General features: G+C 35.4%; 2 protein-coding genes across 8 annotated transcripts in view; both read right to left on the reverse strand.

Moving 5' to 3' along the window:
• LOC141457874 (follistatin-related protein 5-like) overlaps positions 1–20,778 on the reverse strand; it is a 532,013-nt gene that overhangs the window by 297,389 nt on the left and 213,846 nt on the right. The gene's annotated exons all lie outside the window — the stretch shown is intronic.
• On the reverse strand, positions 12,511–20,773 carry LOC141458508 (uncharacterized). 2 transcript variants are annotated; one of them, XR_012461030.1, is made up of 4 exons: positions 20,485–20,773; positions 15,457–15,607; positions 12,710–12,858; positions 12,511–12,616 (listed from the first exon to the last, which is right to left on the reverse strand). XR_012461030.1 is itself a non-coding variant. In XM_074136581.1 (3 exons), the coding sequence occupies exons 1-3, from the start codon at positions 20,678–20,680 to the stop codon at positions 12,575–12,577; spliced, it is 387 nt and encodes a 128-aa protein (XP_073992682.1). In that variant the 5' UTR covers positions 20,681–20,773; the 3' UTR covers positions 12,511–12,574. The 2 variants fall into 2 exon arrangements, 1 of the variants encoding a protein (XP_073992682.1); XM_074136581.1 differs by lacking the exon at positions 15,457–15,607.

The raw sequence follows: 20,778 nt of genomic DNA on the forward strand, positions 1-20,778 counted from the left end.
TCGTCCATTTTTTGAAAATCACTCGACTTCCTCGATTCAAACCAATGCCAAACACAAAGAAATAGACCGATCTGGCTGAAACTTGGTGTGTGTTCTTCCAAGAGATGCTACTAACTAAACATAACCTCGATACGCGCCAGTAGTGCTATCTCTCTGACTTTGCACGGACTTTTCAAACTACCCTCGTATATAGGCCCTAAGCTTGAAACCTCTATTTCTGGGTTCTTTCATTTGTGTGTAGGGTAAAGTCGGGTGAGATGGCCAATCGGGAGAGATGGCCAACAGCCGAAATTTAACCGAAATGTCGTCCGACGGCGCTGCGTGACCTCTCAAGTGATGAACGTTCATGTCTGACTACAGTGAGTTCATTTTGGCCTGCGCCAAAGCGTTATTAATTAACTCAGAGAATAAAAACGTTATCGTCTCAACAAAATATTTTTTGATAGTTGCATATTGCGTGCTGCAGCGAATGTATGTGTCGAAATTTTAGTGTTGTTTTTTACATATTAGGAAAGTACAGTATGCATTAATGAATCCTAACTTCTAAAACTGTCGAAAAGTACGCGTTGAGTTATGTTTATCATGTTGGCCATCTCTCTCTAGCTTCGGGCAGATGGCCATACCAACAGTAGGGATAGATGGCCAATTATTTTTACTTTTTTTCTGTTATAGTTTGACTCAGTTTCCAATTCACTGCAGAAAAATGCCAACTCAGCATAAAAGACAGAACACTAACCGCGGAAATTATACTGAAGAAAATTTGAGATCGTATTAACCCATACCCAAACTGTCGTCTCTGCAAGAAAACGAGCCAAGTCTGTTGCCACTTTATTAACTTCTCTCGAGCACATTGCTGTTGTGAAAAACAGAGTTGCAAAGAAATTCAAACCAACAAGAAATACCATCCCCAAAGAGACAATTCTGAAAGAAAGGATTGTCCGAAAAAGAAAACGCTCACCTTCCCCAAGTTCCGATGACGAGGACGAAACAGGAATCGAATTTGAAGTGGAAAGTGATGCCATTTTAGAAATAGATCAAACTGAATGTACAGGATATGGGAAAAGCTACAACAAGACCAGAAAAAAAAAGATTGGTTGGAATGCATAATATGCCGGAAGTGGTTTCACGAAAATTGCTCTTCTTTTGCATGCACGTGCCCAAATTGTAGTAAAAGCGCATTTAAAAAGAAGAATAATAAGTAAATATTAAGTAACCATTCATTGTTTTCTGTTATTTTTATGTTTTACTAGTGCAATTTCATTTACAATATGTGGCCATCTCTCCCAAGTTACACTGGCCAACTCACCCAACCCAGTGGGGATAGATGGCCAATTGCTATTTTTTTTTTTGTAAGAATAAAAAAATGTTTCCTTTAGCATTTTTTCTGAAATTTTTTCCTTATCTTATGTTTGTGAGCGTATGAGGTTTCCAAAAATAATAATAAAGTAAGCCTAGCCCTTACCAAACATTTGCAGGCACCCTCCAAATAAAATGGTGACCATCTCACCCGACTTTACCCTACTTATGTAAAGTTTAGTAAATAAATAAATAATTATTATTATTATTATAGATTATTTGTAGTAACATATTTGCCTACAGTCAGTTAATTGGTAAAAACAATTTTTTGATTTCAGGACTCCTCAAAACATGTAGCACCTTTAAAAGCACCATTTCCAAAATTACCATAATTCCACTCATGGGAAGGAAGAGAAATTGTATTTAAAAAAAAAATCAAAATTAAGTAAAGAACGGTACAGTAACTGATGTTAATCTACCTGACTATTTGTAAAAATAGATTTATTTTAAATATTATGAGCTTAAATGTCTTCAGTTATATAATAATTGTTGTGTTTGTTTTGATGCGTAAAGAAGCGTAACAGTAGAGTTCCTGGTTTGTATCTTTCACCCTTCAGCCTTTCCTTCACGCCCTTAGGGACCCATAATTCATGACAGTGAAAGGGGGATTTCCCCGTTTTATTTCGTACAAGTAAAGAATAGCTACCCTCCCTAAACCAGGCTTGGGTATCCAAGAACAATTGTGTCTGCAATACACTCAGGAGCAATTGCCGCATTGTATGCGGGGGGATCATGTTCAGCGAGTGTAAGCCTTTCAAGAGGATGCTAAATTTTTATATACAGATTTATTGTTTTTATACTTTATGTTTATTAATGTCTAAATACATTCTGACTAAATTGTTGTCAATAGGAAGGTAGTTTTTCTTGGCAAGTAATCAGCAAGATAGTACGATTTTTCCTTTTTGTTACTAGCTAAGACCCTTAAGCGTGGAATAACACCCTTGGTTGTTAACATGCAACACGCCAAAACGCTAAACGCAATGGAAAGGGGCTTCTGAAGGATGTGGATAAAAAAAAAATGTCCTAGATAGAGTCCTCAGTACAATATATAAAAGAAATGATAAGTGCAAATACACTTATCCGAGAGTGGTAGGTAGAAGGATGATGGAAAATACTCAGACCTCAAGGAAACTGAAGCTAGCAGGAGTTTGAAGCTATGACTATGGCGAAGATTGACTTAAAACGATGCCTACCATCAAGAAGAGTGTATTCTTGGTAAAAGAATCTAGGGAAAACAGCTTAACAAAGAAGATTTTCAGTGGAGCACAGATTTTTTTGGCTAAAAAGGTTTGCTGCCTTGCATTATATTAAAATGAAAGCTGACTTGTTTCAAATGTTTGTACGAGGGTAGTTTTGCAAAATACCTCCACAATTCGGATGTCAGTTCTTCCGTTGTAGGAAATCTCCGTCCACCGAGGAAAATTTTCAGCTTGGGGAAGAGATGAAAGTCTGATGGTGCCAAATGAGGTGAATAAGGTGGATGTGGCAACAATTCGTACCTCAGTTTGAATATACGAGGGTAGTTTGAAAAGTCCGTGCAAAGTCAGAGAGATAGCACTACTGGCGCGTATCGAGGTTATGTTTAGTTAGTAGCATCTCTTGGAAGAACACACACCAAGTTTCAGCCAGATCGGTCTATTTCTTTGTGTTTGGCATTCGTTTGAATCGAAGAAGTCGAGTGATTTTCAAAAAATGGACGAAAAAGAATTTCGTGTGTTGATTAAACACTACTTTATGAAAGGCAAAACACCTCAGGAGACTAAAGAGAAGCTTGATAAACATTATGGTGACTCTGCACCTTCGATTAGAACAGTTTATAAGTGGTTTCAAAATTTTCGGAGTGGCCATATGGGCACAAGTGACGCTGAACGTTCTGGACGCCCTGTTGAGGTTACTACTCCAGAAATCATTGATAAAATCCATGATATTGTGATGGATGACAGAAGAGTGAAGGTGCGTGAGATTGCTAGTGCTGTGGGCATCTCGAATGAACGGGTACATAATATTTTGCATCAACATTTGGACATGACAAAGCTATCCGCAAGATGGGTGCCGCGATTGCTCACGCTTGATCAAAAACGAAATCGTGTGAAGTGTTGCAAGGACGGTTTGCAGCTGTTCCAGAAGAATCCGCAGGACTTTAAGCGTCGTTTCGTCACTGTGGATGAAACATGGATACATCACTACACTCCTGAGACCAAAGAACAATCTAAACAATGGGTTACCAAGGGGGAATATGCGCCAAAAAAGGCGAAGACCGTTTCTTCGGCCGGAAAGATTATGGCGACTGTCTTTTGGGATTCGCAAGGAATAATCCTCATCGACTATCTGGAAAAGGGTAAAACTATTACAGGTGCATATTATTCATCGTTATTGGACCGTTTGAAAACCGAGCTACAAGAAAAACGCCCACGATTGGCTCACAAAAAAGTCCTTTTCCATCACGACAACGCACCAGCTCACACCTCAGCAGTTGTGGTCGCAAAATTAATGGAAATAGGGTTCCAACTCGTTTCACATCCCCCCCTATTCTCCAGACTTGGCTCCCTCGGACTACTATTTGTTCCTCAATATGAAGGAATGGCTGGCGGGAAAAAGATTTTATTCAAACGAGGAGGTGATTGCAGAAACGAATGGCTATTTTTCAGACTTGGACAAATGCTATTATTCGGAAGGGATCAACAAACTAGAGCAACGTTGGACGAAGTGTATAAGCCTAAAAGGTGACTATGTTGAAAAATAAAAAAGGTTTACCCCAAAAAATTAAGTAGTTTTTATTTTTGCACGGACTTTTCAAACGACCCTCGTAAGTGTTAGCATGAGAACTATTCTCTTCAAAATTGATTAGTATGAATACACTTAATTTTGGAGATGAAATAGTGTTTTTTACATTCTAAGTTGTAGCAGTTTAGAGTGATGAATCTTACATTCTCTACAGTTTGCATCTTTTATAACTGAAATCTCGTTTGATTCGCTGAAAGAACTTGAAATAAATCTATAAATAACATTTATCCAGTATTTGATTAACCGCTTCATTGCCCTATGTAAGTTTGTTATAAAGCTCGGTTGGATAAGCAGTTATTGGTTCAAGTCGAAAAGTAAATAACGTAGAAAATTTTCCAATATGGTCTAAAATTTTATTGCTTGCTACCCAATGCCAGGCTTTCTAAATGAATGTCTAAAATTAGACAGGTTAAAATAAAAGATTGATTTGGAATAGGTAAGCGAAAATAAGAATTATGTGAAGCTAATCAAAAACTGTGGTTTTATGTACCAGGTTTTCGAGGCGAACAACATACTTTCAGTATTGTGTAATGTAATATTATTTTGTATTTAACTGTTGGTTTCATTCTATTGATTTTAGCCACAACAACGCCAGATATATTTTACGCTATTCATATTCTGAGTTGTTTAAAGTTGGTATAAACCAGAGGTTCCTAATCTTTTTCGCGGTTTGCGGTTCCCTAAATAATCGGATTTTTTCCGCGGCAGCCTTAATATACATAAGATTTTTTCTAAATTTTTGACTTTCTTGAAAAATTGGAAAACTTTCTTTTTCAAAAGCGATTACCCATTTAACAGCGAAAAATTAAAAACAGATACTTACTATTTTCTTTGGGTTAATGTAAAATATCTAATTTCAACTGTTTCGGTAATATCCATATCGAGACGGGACAACCACCATGTGGTTAGGTTAGTTAGCAAATAAATTAAACGCGAATTTTAAATTCACAAACAATTTATTGAACGTCCATTGATGATTAACAGGATGGATGGGCTTGATGTTCACAACACAACTTCTCAAATCTCGGAATAAAATTGGATATGGCTACCCTCATTTCTTGTTCACTGTTAATTTTCGAGCGATATTTACTTTTTATTACCGCAACCTCCGAAAACCTCTTCGAGCTATTAGTTCCTACCAGGTCAACTCAAGGATGGTTTGGGACTGTCTGGGTGCCCTGAAGGAAATTAGTGTCCAAAATAAGTTCTTTCTGGTTTGGGTACCTGGTCATTCAGGACATAAGGGAAACGAAGTGGCAGATTTATTGGCCCGGGAAGGCTCTGCGGGACACTTCGTTGGCCTGGAGCCCTGTTTATTAATTCCCTATTAATCCGTCAATGCCGAGTGGCTATAAGGACAATTTTAGGACTTCAGAAAACATATGCATCGCATGGGCCTGGCAGATGATAGCCACTGTAGGTTCTGTCAGGAAGAGGAGGAAACGGCACTGCATGTGTTGTGTCAGTGTGAGGGGCTCGTGTGGCTAAGGATGTTACTTCTCGGGGAGGAAAAACCAAGGCCTGTGAGCTTTACCCAAGAGTCGCTCTCCAGTATTAAGAGTCTGATTAAAAGGACAGGTCTGGAGGGTGAGCTTTAGAGTGAGCGGAGCCACAATAGATCCAAAGGGGTCGCAGTGGCGTAGGCCTTGAGACCGCCCTAGTCTAATCTAATCTAATCTACCGAGCAGATTAACTTACTTTCATAAGTAATCAAAGCAAACACCTTTGGCTTCCTCTATCGAAAACACTTCTATTCTTTGTCTTACTAATACTCCTACCAATTGGAGAATCTTTGGCGACCATAACTTTTACAAAATAAAATTTATATAATCTGGGGTGGACTTCCTCAAGACATTCTTTAAATTAAATGTTTTTAAAACTCAGAAATTGTACTAAAAAGATGTGTATCTTCAATACTAGACATATTCACTTTAATGAAACTATTTTCTTTTTAAAAAAAAAAGCTAAAAAGTAAACAGAAATCTATTCAATTTTATTCAAATTAGGAATTTAGGTTGCATATTTAATTCTAACAAATATTTTAACAGTTTATAAGTCCCGAAAACTTACAAAGGCTACATGGTTGATCTATATTTTTTAAATTTCGTGAATCTTAATAGATGAAATTTAAATTAAAAAAACTGAAGAAGATCTCCAAATTTATTATTTATACAGAGAATATTATATTCCACAAAATTATCTAAAAAATGAGGAATGGTAAAAATTAAGGCTGGGTTATTTTCTACGTAGAAATAATATACTTTTTACCATTTTTCCTAATTTTTAGCACTTGGGTTCGATTTATTTTTAGTGTAGAAATGTCATATTTTTATTAAAAGAAAGAAGAGAATTGAAAAAATAGAAGAAGTCCTATCAATAGCATGAATACGTGAAAAGTAGACATTGTCAGAAAAACTGACAAATATACTTATCAAACGTCGAAGATAAATAATGGTTCTTAGGATCGTTTATTTTTCCAGATCTCTTGCAAAGAATAAGAAAGAAATAAGTATGACTTGAAAAGTGAGGTTTATAACATCTCTTGAAAGATATCCAGAGCTAACTCTAACTCTTTCTGTTGCTGTCTTACATCTAAAAATGGACAGGTATATAATAAAACTTAAAGTTACTATCTATTTATAATACAGTTGTCTTTGGATAGAAATTTAGAGGTAAAAAGTATTAAAACATAAAAAGTCTGGTCTGCACAGACGCAAAGGTTTTCTCTGTTTTTTGCAACTTGCAAGATACCAACAGTTTTTCAGAATTCTAAATTCCACTAAATATTAGAAGACTTAATTTAAAGTTCCCTATATTATAAAATTTGAAATTGGGATTTAATTATCAGCTGACTTGCGCCCATGTAGAAGAGAGCTTGCGGCATACCCTGATAGCTTTAGGGACTGGTGCCTTTCACAGGGCGGACTTCATTAAGAAAGGTACCGGCGACCACATTGTCATTTTCTTGGGAGTACACTGTCGAGCTTTACAGTTAAAAAAAAGTTGGAATTGTCCTTCATTTAGGTTAAAATAAGAGGAATTTCCTTCGCAACCAATACAAAATCTTATACAGGGTGTTCATTTTAAGACGGCTCAAATGTATTTCATGCTTAAACGGTTGATCTGAGCAAAAAATGATACAGGAAAAATTTGTTTTCCGTCACCTCGTTTCAGAATATGTGCCCGCTTACGCGGCAGACGCGCGTCCAAAAGTGAGCGTTCGCAGTTGACCCCATTTTCATATACCCAGTTTTAAAGAGTATAAAAAGTTATGAAAGAAACCGGAAACCGCAATTCGATATCTTCAAAATTTCAAAATCCGATATTTATTAATCATATTCCAGTTTTTTAACTTGTTATCAAAGAGAAAGAAGAGCACGCGATAGGTCATTTTTATGTATTTTTTCATCCCCTTTCTAATAAAAATATTGCCAAGGCAGTAAAGCTAGTATTTTTATTAATATCGGGAAATAAGTCGTTTTCCGAGTGATTTTTCTAAGAAAAATCAAATGTTAAGAGCTTTAGATGTTCTCAAACATACTCAAAATGGCTAAAAAATAATTTTACATTGTTACAAACAAGAAGGTTTAATAATTTTTTGGAAATTTTGGGAGAGTTGCGTTTAATTACCAAAAACATTGGAAACCTTCTACCACATATTTAAGTGATCAATATCTTTCATGTAAAGGATCAAAATTATTCCTTAATTTATCAAAAAATGCACTTTACGCAGCTTGCGCAGCATGTACTGTGCCTTCAAAGGTGCCTCCTCAGTTACAGAGAGCAGTTGATAACCTCCTGGCTAACCTGGCTTGCGAGCCAGAGGAGGCACCTTTGAAGGCACAGTACATGCTACACAAACATGCTCAAACAGAGATATATGCTACAGGTAAGGTCGACCAATTTTAAAAATTGGAGTTCAAAAATAACGGAAAAGTTAGAATTTACTCTTCAATTTGGCTATGATAAACGGAATTTCTTACATTAACAGCTAAATCTTAGGTGTTCTTAGGTGTTAGTTACAAAATACGGTCGTCCAAATTTGTAAATAAAAATTTCACTTCTCTGTGGAGCCCCTTTTCCATATTACATCAGATTAAATTGTGAAAAGGAAGAAATAATTCTTACTAGAGTAAGATTATGTCATGTGACAGATTTTGAGAGAAAGATAGATTTTCTTAATTATACAGGGTGATCCATTTAAAACACACCAATCGCTAATAACTTTTTAGAGAAGCGGAAATCCGGAAAACCTCATTTAATAAACCATATTTTTTTTCGGTCTAGTTTTCAAATTTTCCACCCCCGATGCTGTATCTTTATTTTTGGCGGAGTTACATCCAAAAAACTGAACGGGGTTTCATAAGGACCACTGGTTTTGACAATGATTATGAAAACTACATAAAAGATTGTGAAAAATGACGTTAAACCCGTTTCGATATCCCTAATATTTGTCGAGATATTTAAGATCAAAGTTGCAATTGTATCTATTCGTGAACGGTTTTCAATATTAATTTTCCACCAGAAATACACGTTTTGGGAGGTCCTTTCACTGCAAAAAATGTTATTTAAGATGCAAAGAGCAAAAAAAATAATAATTGAAGATTTTAAAACCTGTAGAGTAATGTAGAGCTGTGGGTGAATCAGGATAAATGTGTTTTATCATAAAATAAAAGCAACTATCACATCATTTTAATGCACCCAGTATGCAAGACTTCTTGATCTATGATTGCGGTAAGAATATCTTGCCAGGGTGTTGGTAGTGGTCAAGAGCGTGGCTTTGTAAGTGGGAGATCCCTAAATCATTTTTACTTCTACTGTTTTTGAGAACTGGTGGGGTGGAAAATTTGAAAACTAGACCAAAAAAACATATAGTTTCTTTAAATGGGGTTTTCCGGATTTCCGCTTCTCTAAAAAGTTATTAGCGATTGGTAAGAATGGTAATTACATAAAATTTTGGGAAAGATGATATTATTTGGTAACAATGTAATGCAGGATTTCTGTTCTGTTCTTATATCGTGAGATTCACGCCAAAAATTGATGCTATTGGCCAATCAGTATCTGTAAGCTTTTAGTAAAATTATTTGTTACTTTAAACCTTATTACAAATCTTTAAAAACTTAGAAAAAGTTCTAAAACAGTAGCTGTACAAAAAGGAAGATATAACATTCCATCCTATTTAGAATGTAAACTAAACAAGTAAGTTTCAGAAATATTCATATTGAAACCCGGAAGTACAATGTACTAAGCCTCTTATATACAGGGATAGTATCCTTTCAAAAGGATTATGATAGAGGTAGCCTAAAATCCTATTTGATAAAAGCCTTCTATTAAAAACTTTTGTTCCTATATGAGGCATCAAGTTTTATACTTCTTTTGGAAATGAGATTAAAAAGTATTCAAGCCCCATATTCATGATTTTATATAGTGGATTAAAACAAATAAAGCGCCGAGATTAGTATGAATAACAATCGCTACCTTTTTCATTAAGTTCCCTTTATTCCAGGCTTATATAGCCTATCAAACTGGAGATTTCCACTCTTCTGCAGCAGGAATTGGAATACAATAGAGTAAGTTTCTACAGTATAGAGCCGATTACACCACCTAGCTGTTCTTATATTCTATAAACTTAGGATGGAAGATTTGCGAGGAATCGGTCAAATAAAATAACTCGTCTTTTTGCCAACGTTTCGACAAATATATTGTCCTCTTCAGGGCGTGGCTATGCGGGTTGGTTGAGTTACAGAAACTGTAACATAGCCACACCCTGAAGAGGACAATATATTTGTCGAAACGTTGGCAAAAAGACGAGTTGTTTTATTTGACCGATTCCTCGCAAATCTTCCATCCTAAGTTTAACAATTTGCGGTCACGAAAACTATATATTCTTATAATTTATGCCAGGAATGTCTCCAGTAAATCAAATCAATATTTTCTCTTTTACTGCAGGTTTAAGAGTATTTTTGAGAAACACTAAATAATTATGGATATTATTATTAATAAATTTCCGTAGTTTTTGGATAATCGCTGTTTTTAATTTGATCAAGTAAAGAGGTCATTGAATGGAAGGAATTAGATTAGCAAAGTAAATTTGTGGCACCGTGGATTACTTAGCCCTGGAATTCCTAGGGTTTAAATCCAGGTCACTGCCCTTAGATTTTCTAGATAAAAAAAAATTCAATGCTAGCAGACGGATTCGAACCTAGGATCTCCCACTTAAGAAGGCAGTATGCAAACCACTGTGCTACACCCTCTAATTATTATATATAATCATCATTTCCCTGTTAACCAATGCAATAGATAATTTTACAAAAAAAATAAATTAAATAGAAATTATTATATATTTGAGTTTAAACTTTACATAGAGAGAGTCTAGTCAACAGTTTGATTGTAATTTAATATATTATGCGTAGGTAATAGTTAATGCCGGAGTGAGTACAGGCTGTTTATATAGTTTACAGAGCTCTATGGTTGTTAGGTAAACATCATACCCAAGCGGGTCAATATTTGCTCGTGCACATGAAGGGATAGCACCAGTACATAGCCGCTCATAAGCATTACAGTATCCAGCATACATGTTCGTCCTAGAACCTATAGTAAGCTAAACTAGTTGAGCGACTAATGTATGCCTTAGCTCTTAAGGTGTCTATGATTAGATCTAATTTTATAGCCATCCTAATCTAGTAATCTGAATTCAACTAACTGATGTATACTATTTTTTCTATTAATTGGTATACTTTATGTTTTTATCTATGAATAGATAGATTACTAATAACCTTTCATCTTTATGATTGCGAACTTTGCGTGTGGTTAGACTAAATTGGGTATCTACGAGGATTGACCATCGAGACCCAGAAGCAATCTGTTTATTCCAAGATCTGGATGCTCCTGGGCTAAGTATGAAGGCTGTGGACTTTCTTCTCCAAATAGCATAAAATTTATTATTGTTTTGTGTTTAAATTGGAAAATATGTTTAAAAATTATTTTGGGAGTATTGAGGTGCGGTCAAAATAAATTCTAGCACAAACTTAGATACATTCCACCAATTATTGGTGAAAATTTGGCTAGTGCCAGCTCTAAATAGAAGAATATTCCTTCTAACATGTGGACGAAATAGCATCTTTCCACGACATATTGAAGATTCAATTAAAGTTCATCCGGAAGTAGAACAGCACGTTTGTAAACCAGTTGGGTGGAATGAAAGAAAATTTGAGTTTGAATTTATTGATTGACCGCACCTCCTCAATACGCCCAAAATCATCAATTAACAACAGTGGAAAACCAAAACTATGTTTATAAAGTTTTGGGGATAAGTTTTAAGTTTATTACAGAAATTTATTAAATTTGCTTTTTTTGATACGTCCGTTCAACAATGGGTTTAAAACAAAGCCCCTCAAGATATGCATAAATTACTAGGGTTTGGAGGATTGTTTGCTTGCTAATTACGGGGGTGGTAAATGAAAAAGTCAAAAATGTGAAAGGAGGCCAGTCCAGACGAAGTTTTGATGCAGCCTTTGATGTAGGAAATCCAGGGTCATCAAAAAGGGGCTTAGAAGCTTAAAGCTCAGAAGAACTTTCTTCTGCAGTGGATCCTGAGTCATGTTGGACTCCAGGGCAATGAAGAAGCTGACAGATTGGCAAAAGAGGGGGCAAATCAAGTTCAGTTCAAGGCCCCCGCTGCCGCTTAGAACTGCTAAGAGAGAGAGATCCGGCTCCGATTTCGATCGAAGATGGCCGAAGAACAAGGGGGAAAAGCACAAAGGGAAGCAGTGGGAGGTGCTTGGAAATATCAAAGGAAGACTTCCCACCGATCTGCCTAGATCAACAGCTGTGGCATGCTTTAGATTATTGACGGGGCATGATTACCTTAAGAAGCATCTCCACCGAATTGGCATTAAGGACAGTAGTATCTGTGTGCTTTGTGGAGGAGATGTTATGAATGGTCCGCACCTGCTAGCATGCTCCCAACTGCAGGATGTCCGAAACAATATACCCACGAACCCACACACACAAAAAAAAAAATATATTGGGCTGCCAGAAGTCGCATGGCCGAAGTAGCCATTGACCGTGAAGGCGCGTAGGATAAAAAAAAATAAATAAACTTTTTTCGAACCATTATCGGGGTAGTTTAGACCCGGTCCCCGTATATACTTTCAAGTAGAGGAAAGAAATACATCTAAAAATAATAAAGGAAACAAAGGTAGCCGAGCGGTTAGAGGCCGAGACCTGTAAAGCTAATACGTATTGTGTTACTGGATTCGATTCCCGGTCTTAGGCCTTGGATTTTATTTAAAGGCTAATAAAAGAATTTACAGTAAAGTATAAAAATAGGCAATTACTTTACTTTATTTTAATAAATGAAACAATAAACCAAAAAGAAACTTGTTTTATTTAAAATTAGATACTTTGTATGTTGGCTTCGCAATCAGTTCTTTCACACTTTTATTTGGCGAAATTCGTGTTGAAGAAGATTGATCTATAGCAATTTTTAGATATTATTTAAAATTGTATCTTAGATAAAATTTTTCGATTATTTTAGCAATGTAATATTTATTCGGTTTAGAATTACCTCACTTTTCAATTCCAAAAAGTCTTCAAAATACGATTTAACAGTCAGATGAAAATGAAAATTACTGTCTACTAAATTATCGTACTTATTCATTTTAAAATGATTACCTATAATAGTCATTTGATTTTCTATTACTGATTCTATTTTACCTATAATAAAAAAAAAAAGTTATGTAAATATATGTTACATTAGGATAAATTTAGTTAATTTCTAACTAAAAAGCAACTTTCACGGAGAAGTTCTGTAATCACTAAGATTCGGAAAGACGCAGTTTCATAGTCAATAACTGGTAGTGGAAGAGAATGAATGGAAGAAAATGATTAGAGAAGGATTACGTGATTTTAATTTCGGTTAAGCTATAAGGATGGCAGGAATATAGAGTACGAGGGTAGTTTGAAAAGCCCGTGCAAAGTCAGAGAGATAGCACCACTGGCGCGTATCGAGGTTATGTTTAGTTAGTAGCATCTCTTGGAAGAACACACACCAAGTTTCAGCCAGATCGGTCTATTTCTTTGTGTTTGGCATTCGTTTGAATCGAGGAAGTCGAGTGATTTTCTAAAAATGGACGAAAAAGAATTTCGTGTGTTGATTAAACACTACTTTATGAAAGGCAAAACGCCTCAGGAGACTAAAGAGAAGCTTGATAAACATTATGGTGACTCTGCACCTTCGATTAGAACAGTTTATAAGTGGTTTCAAAATTTTCGGAGTGGCCATATGGGCACAAGTGACGCTGAACGTTCTGGACGCCCTGTTGAGGTTACTACTCCAGAAATCATTGATAAAATCCATGATATGGTGATGGATGACAGAAGAGTGAAGGTGCGTGAGATTGTTAGTGCTGTGGGCATCTCGAATGAACGGGTACATAATATTTTGCATCAACATTTGGACATGACAAAGGGTTCCAACTCGTTTCACAGCCCCCCTATAGTCCAGACTTGGCTCCCTCGGACTACTATTTGTTCCCCAATATGAAGAAATGGCTGGCGGGAAAAAGATTTTATTCAAACGAGGAGGTGATTGCAGAAACGAATGGCTATTTTTCAGACATGGACAAATCCTATTATTCGGAAGGGATCAACAAACTAGAGCAGCGTTGGACGAAGTGTATAAGCCTAAAAAGAGACTATGTTGAAAAATAAAAAAGGTTTACCCCAAAAAATTAAGTAGTTTTTATTTTTGCACGGACTTTTCAAACGACCCTCGTACTGATCCATCCATTAGTTGTAAGGTTTATGTAAATAGTTGTATTAAAACTGTCCGGTAGGACAGTTGTATAAGGGTTGATCATCAAAAAGTGCACGAAAAAGCGTAACGTTGAAAAACACCCAACTTTGACAATTTTTTTCTCTTTTTCTACTAAAGATAAAATTCCCAAATTTTCTTTAAAATAAAGGGCAAACCCTCCTTTATGACTGTAATTTTTTTGCAACAACCCAGATCTTATAGGTTTCGAGAAAAAAGTTGCTGAAAATGAGCAAAAACGGCTTTTTCAGAATATAGTAGAGAGATGAATGTGTGAAGCGAATGTATTTATAAGTAAGAATGGAGAGTGAGTGATATTCTAGTGATAAGCACCTAGACCAGTGATGGCGAACCTATGACCCGCTGTCAGACACTGACCCACAATTGCTAGGCAACAGGCAACCATTTGTTTGATTACGTGGGTTGATTTAGATTTTCGAATTGTATGGGTAATTTATTTTCTATCTGTATTTTTTCAATCACGCATTGACACAAAAGCAATTTAAATGCTATCATCTATAACCTTTAGTTTGATCATTATAGTTCTAAAACGCAAATGACGACAAATGCTTTTGTAGTATTTGAAATAAAGCAAAAGTGTTTACAAAATATCAAATAAAATGTATAATTTTACTCATATTTTGTTTGTTAAAAGAAAATCGACAACCCAAAGCAAATAACCATATTTAGATATATCTTCAGATAAAACACACTGTTGTAAAGGTTTTGTTCAGCTTTGTGGGTGAAAAGAGACTTCCATAGCACTTGTTTCGTCCCGTTTTGCCCCGTTAAGCCAATTGAATTTTAAAGATGTTTAGTTTTGAAAATATTCAGTTTAAAATTTTTAAACTTAACTCTTGTGCAAATGGGCTATTAGTGACCCAAGAGCTAGTACTAAAAAAAAAATGAACAAAATTTGACCCACGTCTCAAAAAGGTTCGCCATCCCTGACCTAGACGATGCTGGTTGTATGGCGGAAACCAATGCCAAAAAAAGCAAACAAAAACACAAAGGAAAAAGAGAGAACTTAAAGAAAAGAATTGTTGAAGGACGTTTCTGTTAAAGAACTCTCGGTTTGTTATTTTGGAGGTGACCTAGTTCGACCAGACGTACCCAGGCACCCCATTTTTGGTTTATAAGTACATGAAAAGAAACTGTAAATTAAGCGATTGTGGTACCACTGATTGTTTGAAGATGATGCAATGATTGGGTGAAAACATAAACTTTACTATTGAAATATTTTTTGCTAAATAAAACTTAGGTACAGTCAAGCCTACTATAAAGGACACTCACTAGCGACCACCTCCATTTACGGACAGTTTTTGGATTTCCCGTTTTATCCCTAAACACTATCTATATAAAGGAACCTCCGTCTAACGGACACTCTACATAGCGACCGCGGACATTGATTTTGGGGGAACGGATTCAATGTTTCACCTCCCATCAACGACCACCTTTTTATTAAAAGTTCCGTTTGACGCGGTGATCAAAATGATTACCTCCACTCAAGTTTTTCTTTTTTTCTGGTTTTTCCTAAAGTTTCCTCTATAAGCTCCATACATCTTGTACCATTTTAATCATTTTTCAATATTACTTTGGACGAACAATATTATTTTTTCCTATATGTCTCTCAAACGAAAGTGGTTAACTCTAGAAGAGAAAATAAATGTGTTTAAAAAGATTTTGCAAAAACCAAATCGAGCCATCGTCAACTTGCCGAAAGGTTTGTTCTATTTTTCTAATAACAGATGATAATTTTACCATAAATTATTATTGTTAAGAATAAATGTGATGGTTATTATAAAAATTGTTATAAAAATTATTAATATGTAGTTTTTTGATAAATTTGTTGGATAATTAAAAAAAAATTGATGCATATCATATAGCTGCAATAATTATGCAAATATGCACGTTTTTAAATCTATTAACAAAAAACAATTTAAAATAGATGTTTGGAAAAAACCCATATTTTTTCATTATGAAACTTGCCTACCTCCTTCTAACGACCACCTCCAAACAGCGGCCACTATGCTTTCTCCCGCCAGTGTCCGTCATTGAGAGGTTCGACTGTATATGCGGGATTCGAACTAGGGATCTCCCATTTACGAATTCTCGCTTCATAAACCACTATACCAATTTATAAATTTATTGTTTGACAAGTAATAATTTTGCATCCAATTTATTTACATCTTTCTTCGCATAAATTGCCAATTGGGAGAAAATATATAAACCGACTTTTGTCATATAATATCAAATTGGAACATCTACCCATAAATCGTTTTGGCTGGGCGCCAAAATTCTATATTTATCCAATGAGTTTTAGAGATTAATATGGCCCTTGTTATAACCAAAAGCATTGTGATATTCCCTATAATAACGAGGACATGACCTATCCCATTCTGTTGATTTATTGGGTATGAGTTAGTTCCAATTTGTTTTATCAAGAAAGAAATTGGAATAAGACAGAGCTGAATTTATTTAATGGAAAATAAATATATTGTTTACCAATTAATGTAATTGTTGTCAGATGTTGACGCGCCCTAACAGTATTAACCTAATTCTAAGTTTCGTGTAATCAAAAAGACATAATGTTGGCAATATCCTAACCTAAACAATGAGCTAAAAAGGTTGCATTAGTCTTACTATACAAAGAAATGATCAACGTAATTTATCCTCCCTACATAGAAATAGAAAATAAATTTATTATTCAGGGACAATTGTCCCCTAAGAATAAACACAGGCCTTAATAGTTTGCCTATTTCCATTAATTTTGCGACCACAACTGCTGAGGTGTGAGCTGGTGCGTTGTCGTGATGGAAAAGGACTTTTTTGTGGGCCAATCGTGGGCGTTTTTCTTGCAGCTCGGTTTTCAAACGGTCCAATAAAGATGAATAATATGCACCTGTAATAGTTTTACCCTTTTCCAGTTAGTCGATGAGGATTATTCCTTGCGAATCCCAAAAGACAGTCGCCATAATCTTTCCGGCCGAAGGAACGGTCTTCACCTTTTTTGGCGCAGATTCCCCCTTGGTAACCCATTGTTTAGATTGTACTTTGGTCTCAGGAGTGTAGTGATGTATCCATGTTTCATCCACAGTGACGAAACGACGCTTAAAGTCCTGCGGATTCTTCTGGAACAGCGTGAGCAATCGCGGCACCCATCTTGCGGATAGCTTTGTCATGTCCAAATGTTGATGCAAAATATTATGTACCCGTTCATTCGAGATGCCCAAAGCACTAGCAATCTCACGCACCTTCACTCTTCTAAAATCCATCACCATATCATGGATTTTATCAATGATTTCTGGAGTAGTAACCTCAACAGGGCGTCCAGAACGTTCAGCGTCACTTGTGCCCATATGGCCACTCCGAAAATTTTGAAACCACTTATAAACTGTTCTAATCGAAGGTGCAGAGTCACCATAATGTTTATCAAGCTTCTCTTTAGTCTCCTGAGGCGTTTTGCCTTTCATAAAGTAGTGTTTAATCAACACACGAAATTCTTTTTCGTCCATTTTTTGAAAATCACTCGACTTCCTCGATTCAAACGAATGCCAAACACAAAGAAATAGACCGATCTGGCTGAAACTTGGTGTGTGTTCTTCCAAGAGATGCTACTAACTAAACATAACCTCGATACGCGCCAGTGGTGCTATCTCTCTGACTTTGCACCGAGTATGTACCGAGGATTTAAACTTAAGGAGTTGAAAAATATAGGAAGGCCTTTGAGTCTGGATGACTTGAAAAAGGAAAGAAGCCAAAAGATATTGGCAAAATATAAACTTTTCTTCAAAATAAAAAATAAAGGAAATAGTTTATCCTCGCTAGTATTTATGGAACATCCGATCTCTTAAGCCAAACTAATTTTCTGCTCAAATGGCAGCAATAAATTCCGTTCTTTTCAAAATTCCTCCCTGTGATCTCTTACAACTAACTACTCCTATCAACACTGCATTGCCAATGCATGAACTTAGTTATTGCCAATGTGGAGTCATATTGACTCCATAATTAAGTTTTATCTTTTTTTTTATATTGATCTCAATTTTATTAATAAAATTTGGATTAAAGGATGAGAAAAAAATAGGAATTAAGAACGAAAAAACAAATTTTGTCCACAAATCGGTTTTAACATTTCACGCAGAAGGAATTAACTTCAATTTAGGATCGCAGTAATTTCAGTATTTTCTATAACCCTGATTGACTGACTGCCTTCTGTTCAGGGACATTTTCATTTTTTTGTAATTACATTCACTATTTTTTCAAATTACTGTGCGCTGTTGACACGGATCGGAAATTACCCAAATCGCTACAAGTTTTTGCTGCAATTGGGCCATAAAATCAATAGAGAGGCTTTTTTTTGTGCCTTGATACTTTCTAAGAAAATTATGTAAATTTATCAAATAAGTATTTAGGGAATCATCTGGGAGTTAAGTTAATAACAGAAAATCTACTTATATTACCAATCAGGAGTCGAAATGATTCTGATATATTTACGTATAATGCAAATCTGGAGCCAAAATGACTCTTATGGTTCAAGTAAACCAATCTGCAAAAAGAAACTAAGAATTCCACGGTCATCAGCTCGTTACTATCAAATGGTGAGAGTGTGGAGATAGCATATCTAAGAGCATTTCGGGATAGCTATGAGATGTGGGGAAACAGAGACCATTCCTATTTTTTTTGGAGTCAAATTGACAATTGGCAATGCAGTGTTAAGAGAGAACACATTTCAATCGATATTTATTTCTTTACTAACATTCCTTAAGGTTCTTACTCGTAAATTTTCTATCAAACCCATAGGTTTCGAGCCGTACTCAATTCTTATTACTTTAGAAGCAGTGTACTAAAAGCTGTTCTATAAAAATTATCCTTCATCGAAAATTTGATGAAGGATACTTCTACACCAATTCCTTCTAAAGTGTCCTTATTGTACCTTTCTATCTCAAGTATAAACATTCAAAAAAGATAGCAACATTTCCATTAACAAACCAGCAGCAACCCAAAAATCTTTTTAACTCTATGGTTTTTTTGTTTTTGTTTTGAGTTTGTTTTAAAAATTGCTCTATCTGTTTAATGTTAACCAGTTAAGCGTGGAATTTAGTTTGAAAAAAAAAATACCCACAGTGTGCGGAATTAAAATCAGACAATGACGTGTACACACGTCGAACGCAGGGCAAAACAACCAAAAGTTTACAACGTCCGTAATAGTCACTGCAAGCGACTTTTTCTACAATCTCTCTCGGGGGCTTGAGATTACACAAAGCATTCTGTGCCCATTCAAAAATCTTGCACCGCTTCACGTATGCATTGCTTCTAGTTAACTAGAGACGCAACAGCTTTTACAAAGAAAGAAAAGAGCTTTTTGAATTCTTTGCTGAAATGAAATCATGCTCTTACTGAGGTCTGAATCTCTATCTAAAAGGTAAAAACGGCATTGCACAAGGATTGAGAGCTTCTATTTGTGTGCGTAATTCCCCAATCTCTAATGCGGAGACCAAACATGTGTACCAACCAACCACTCACCATTTGGCTGACTCCCACAGCAGTTCTATTGGTAAGATAAAGGAAACATCCCACCAAATAATATTCTTATTGTATTTTATTAAAATTTCGAGTTTTTATAGTTAATGGCAACTTGATATTTTTAATAACGAGTATACACGTCGAACGCACCGTAATAGAGACTTAACTTACAATAACAGACACATGGATTTAAGTAAATTAAAGTACAGAATCTTTTATATTTCAGACAGGATCTTAACGTCCAACTACCAGGTTAGATGTCATGGATGAGAGTGGATTGAGCACATGCTTTACTAAAAAACATTTTTGTCTTAAAAAAAGATAAAAAATAAAAATACACACGGGATTCTTTGGGATCTCCCACTTTCAAATCCACACTTCAAAACTCCATTCCAAATTCTGTTCGAGCACATAGATTTATTTATAACTTTAACTTGAATCTTTTTTTTTGACAGAAACATTAATTTTTTGCATTTCTCCGAGCATTTCCGAGCATTTCTCGGTGGTGGCTTCAATGAAAGTTCGAATCATGCGGAAAGATTTTACAAACTGTATTATGTTACGTAAGAATTTTAAAAAAAAGGACAAATACTCAGCTTTTGAAGGGCGTTTTGTTTGGTTTTATCCACGGAAATAGAAGACATCCAGAGTGTATTTTTTCAATAACGAGTCCACATAATGAGGATTCAGAATATCGTAGGAGCGATTTTGAATAAAGCAGAACTGAATTATTAGAGCCCACAAATTGTTTAGAGCTGGCGATTGAATAGTTGGACGGTATCCAGCATTAGCCGCAATAGGGGGATTGACAATAGCCAATTGATTGGCTTTACGTTCAGCGCTTTGGAAAGAGATTTTCTAAGGGTTTGAACACTGGATGGTTAATCTCATCAGTGCATCATAACTACGCGTATGAAAACTATAATTTTGATTAGAATGATTTGATAAATGAGATGGTTCATTCAAGAAAAACTGGAAAACAAAAAAGTAGGAAAAGTGCTTACTGATAAGTCTGACAGCTTTTCTATCATTTCCATTTTTTAATTTCCTTACGTTCAAGGCCTGCTTTAAAACTTTAATGTGATCAAATAACTCTTCTTTTTTTCGATCTAAAAATCCAAGTATATAGTAAAATTTAAGTAAAATATTACTTTCCACTGGGCTAGCCGACACTAAGCTTATTTCTTTAGACATATTCATTGTAATTCATTGAAGTATTACTCCATTAAAAATTTTAAATTCATAATTTCTATTTATTTAATATATTTATATATAGATATTTTAATTTGGATTCATTC

The sequence above is a fragment of the Rhodnius prolixus genome, unplaced genomic scaffold (assembly GCF_049639745.1).
Source record: "Rhodnius prolixus isolate KJV_2025 unplaced genomic scaffold, Rpr scaffold_5, whole genome shotgun sequence".
Classification (NCBI taxonomy): Eukaryota; Metazoa; Arthropoda; class Insecta; order Hemiptera; family Reduviidae; genus Rhodnius; species Rhodnius prolixus.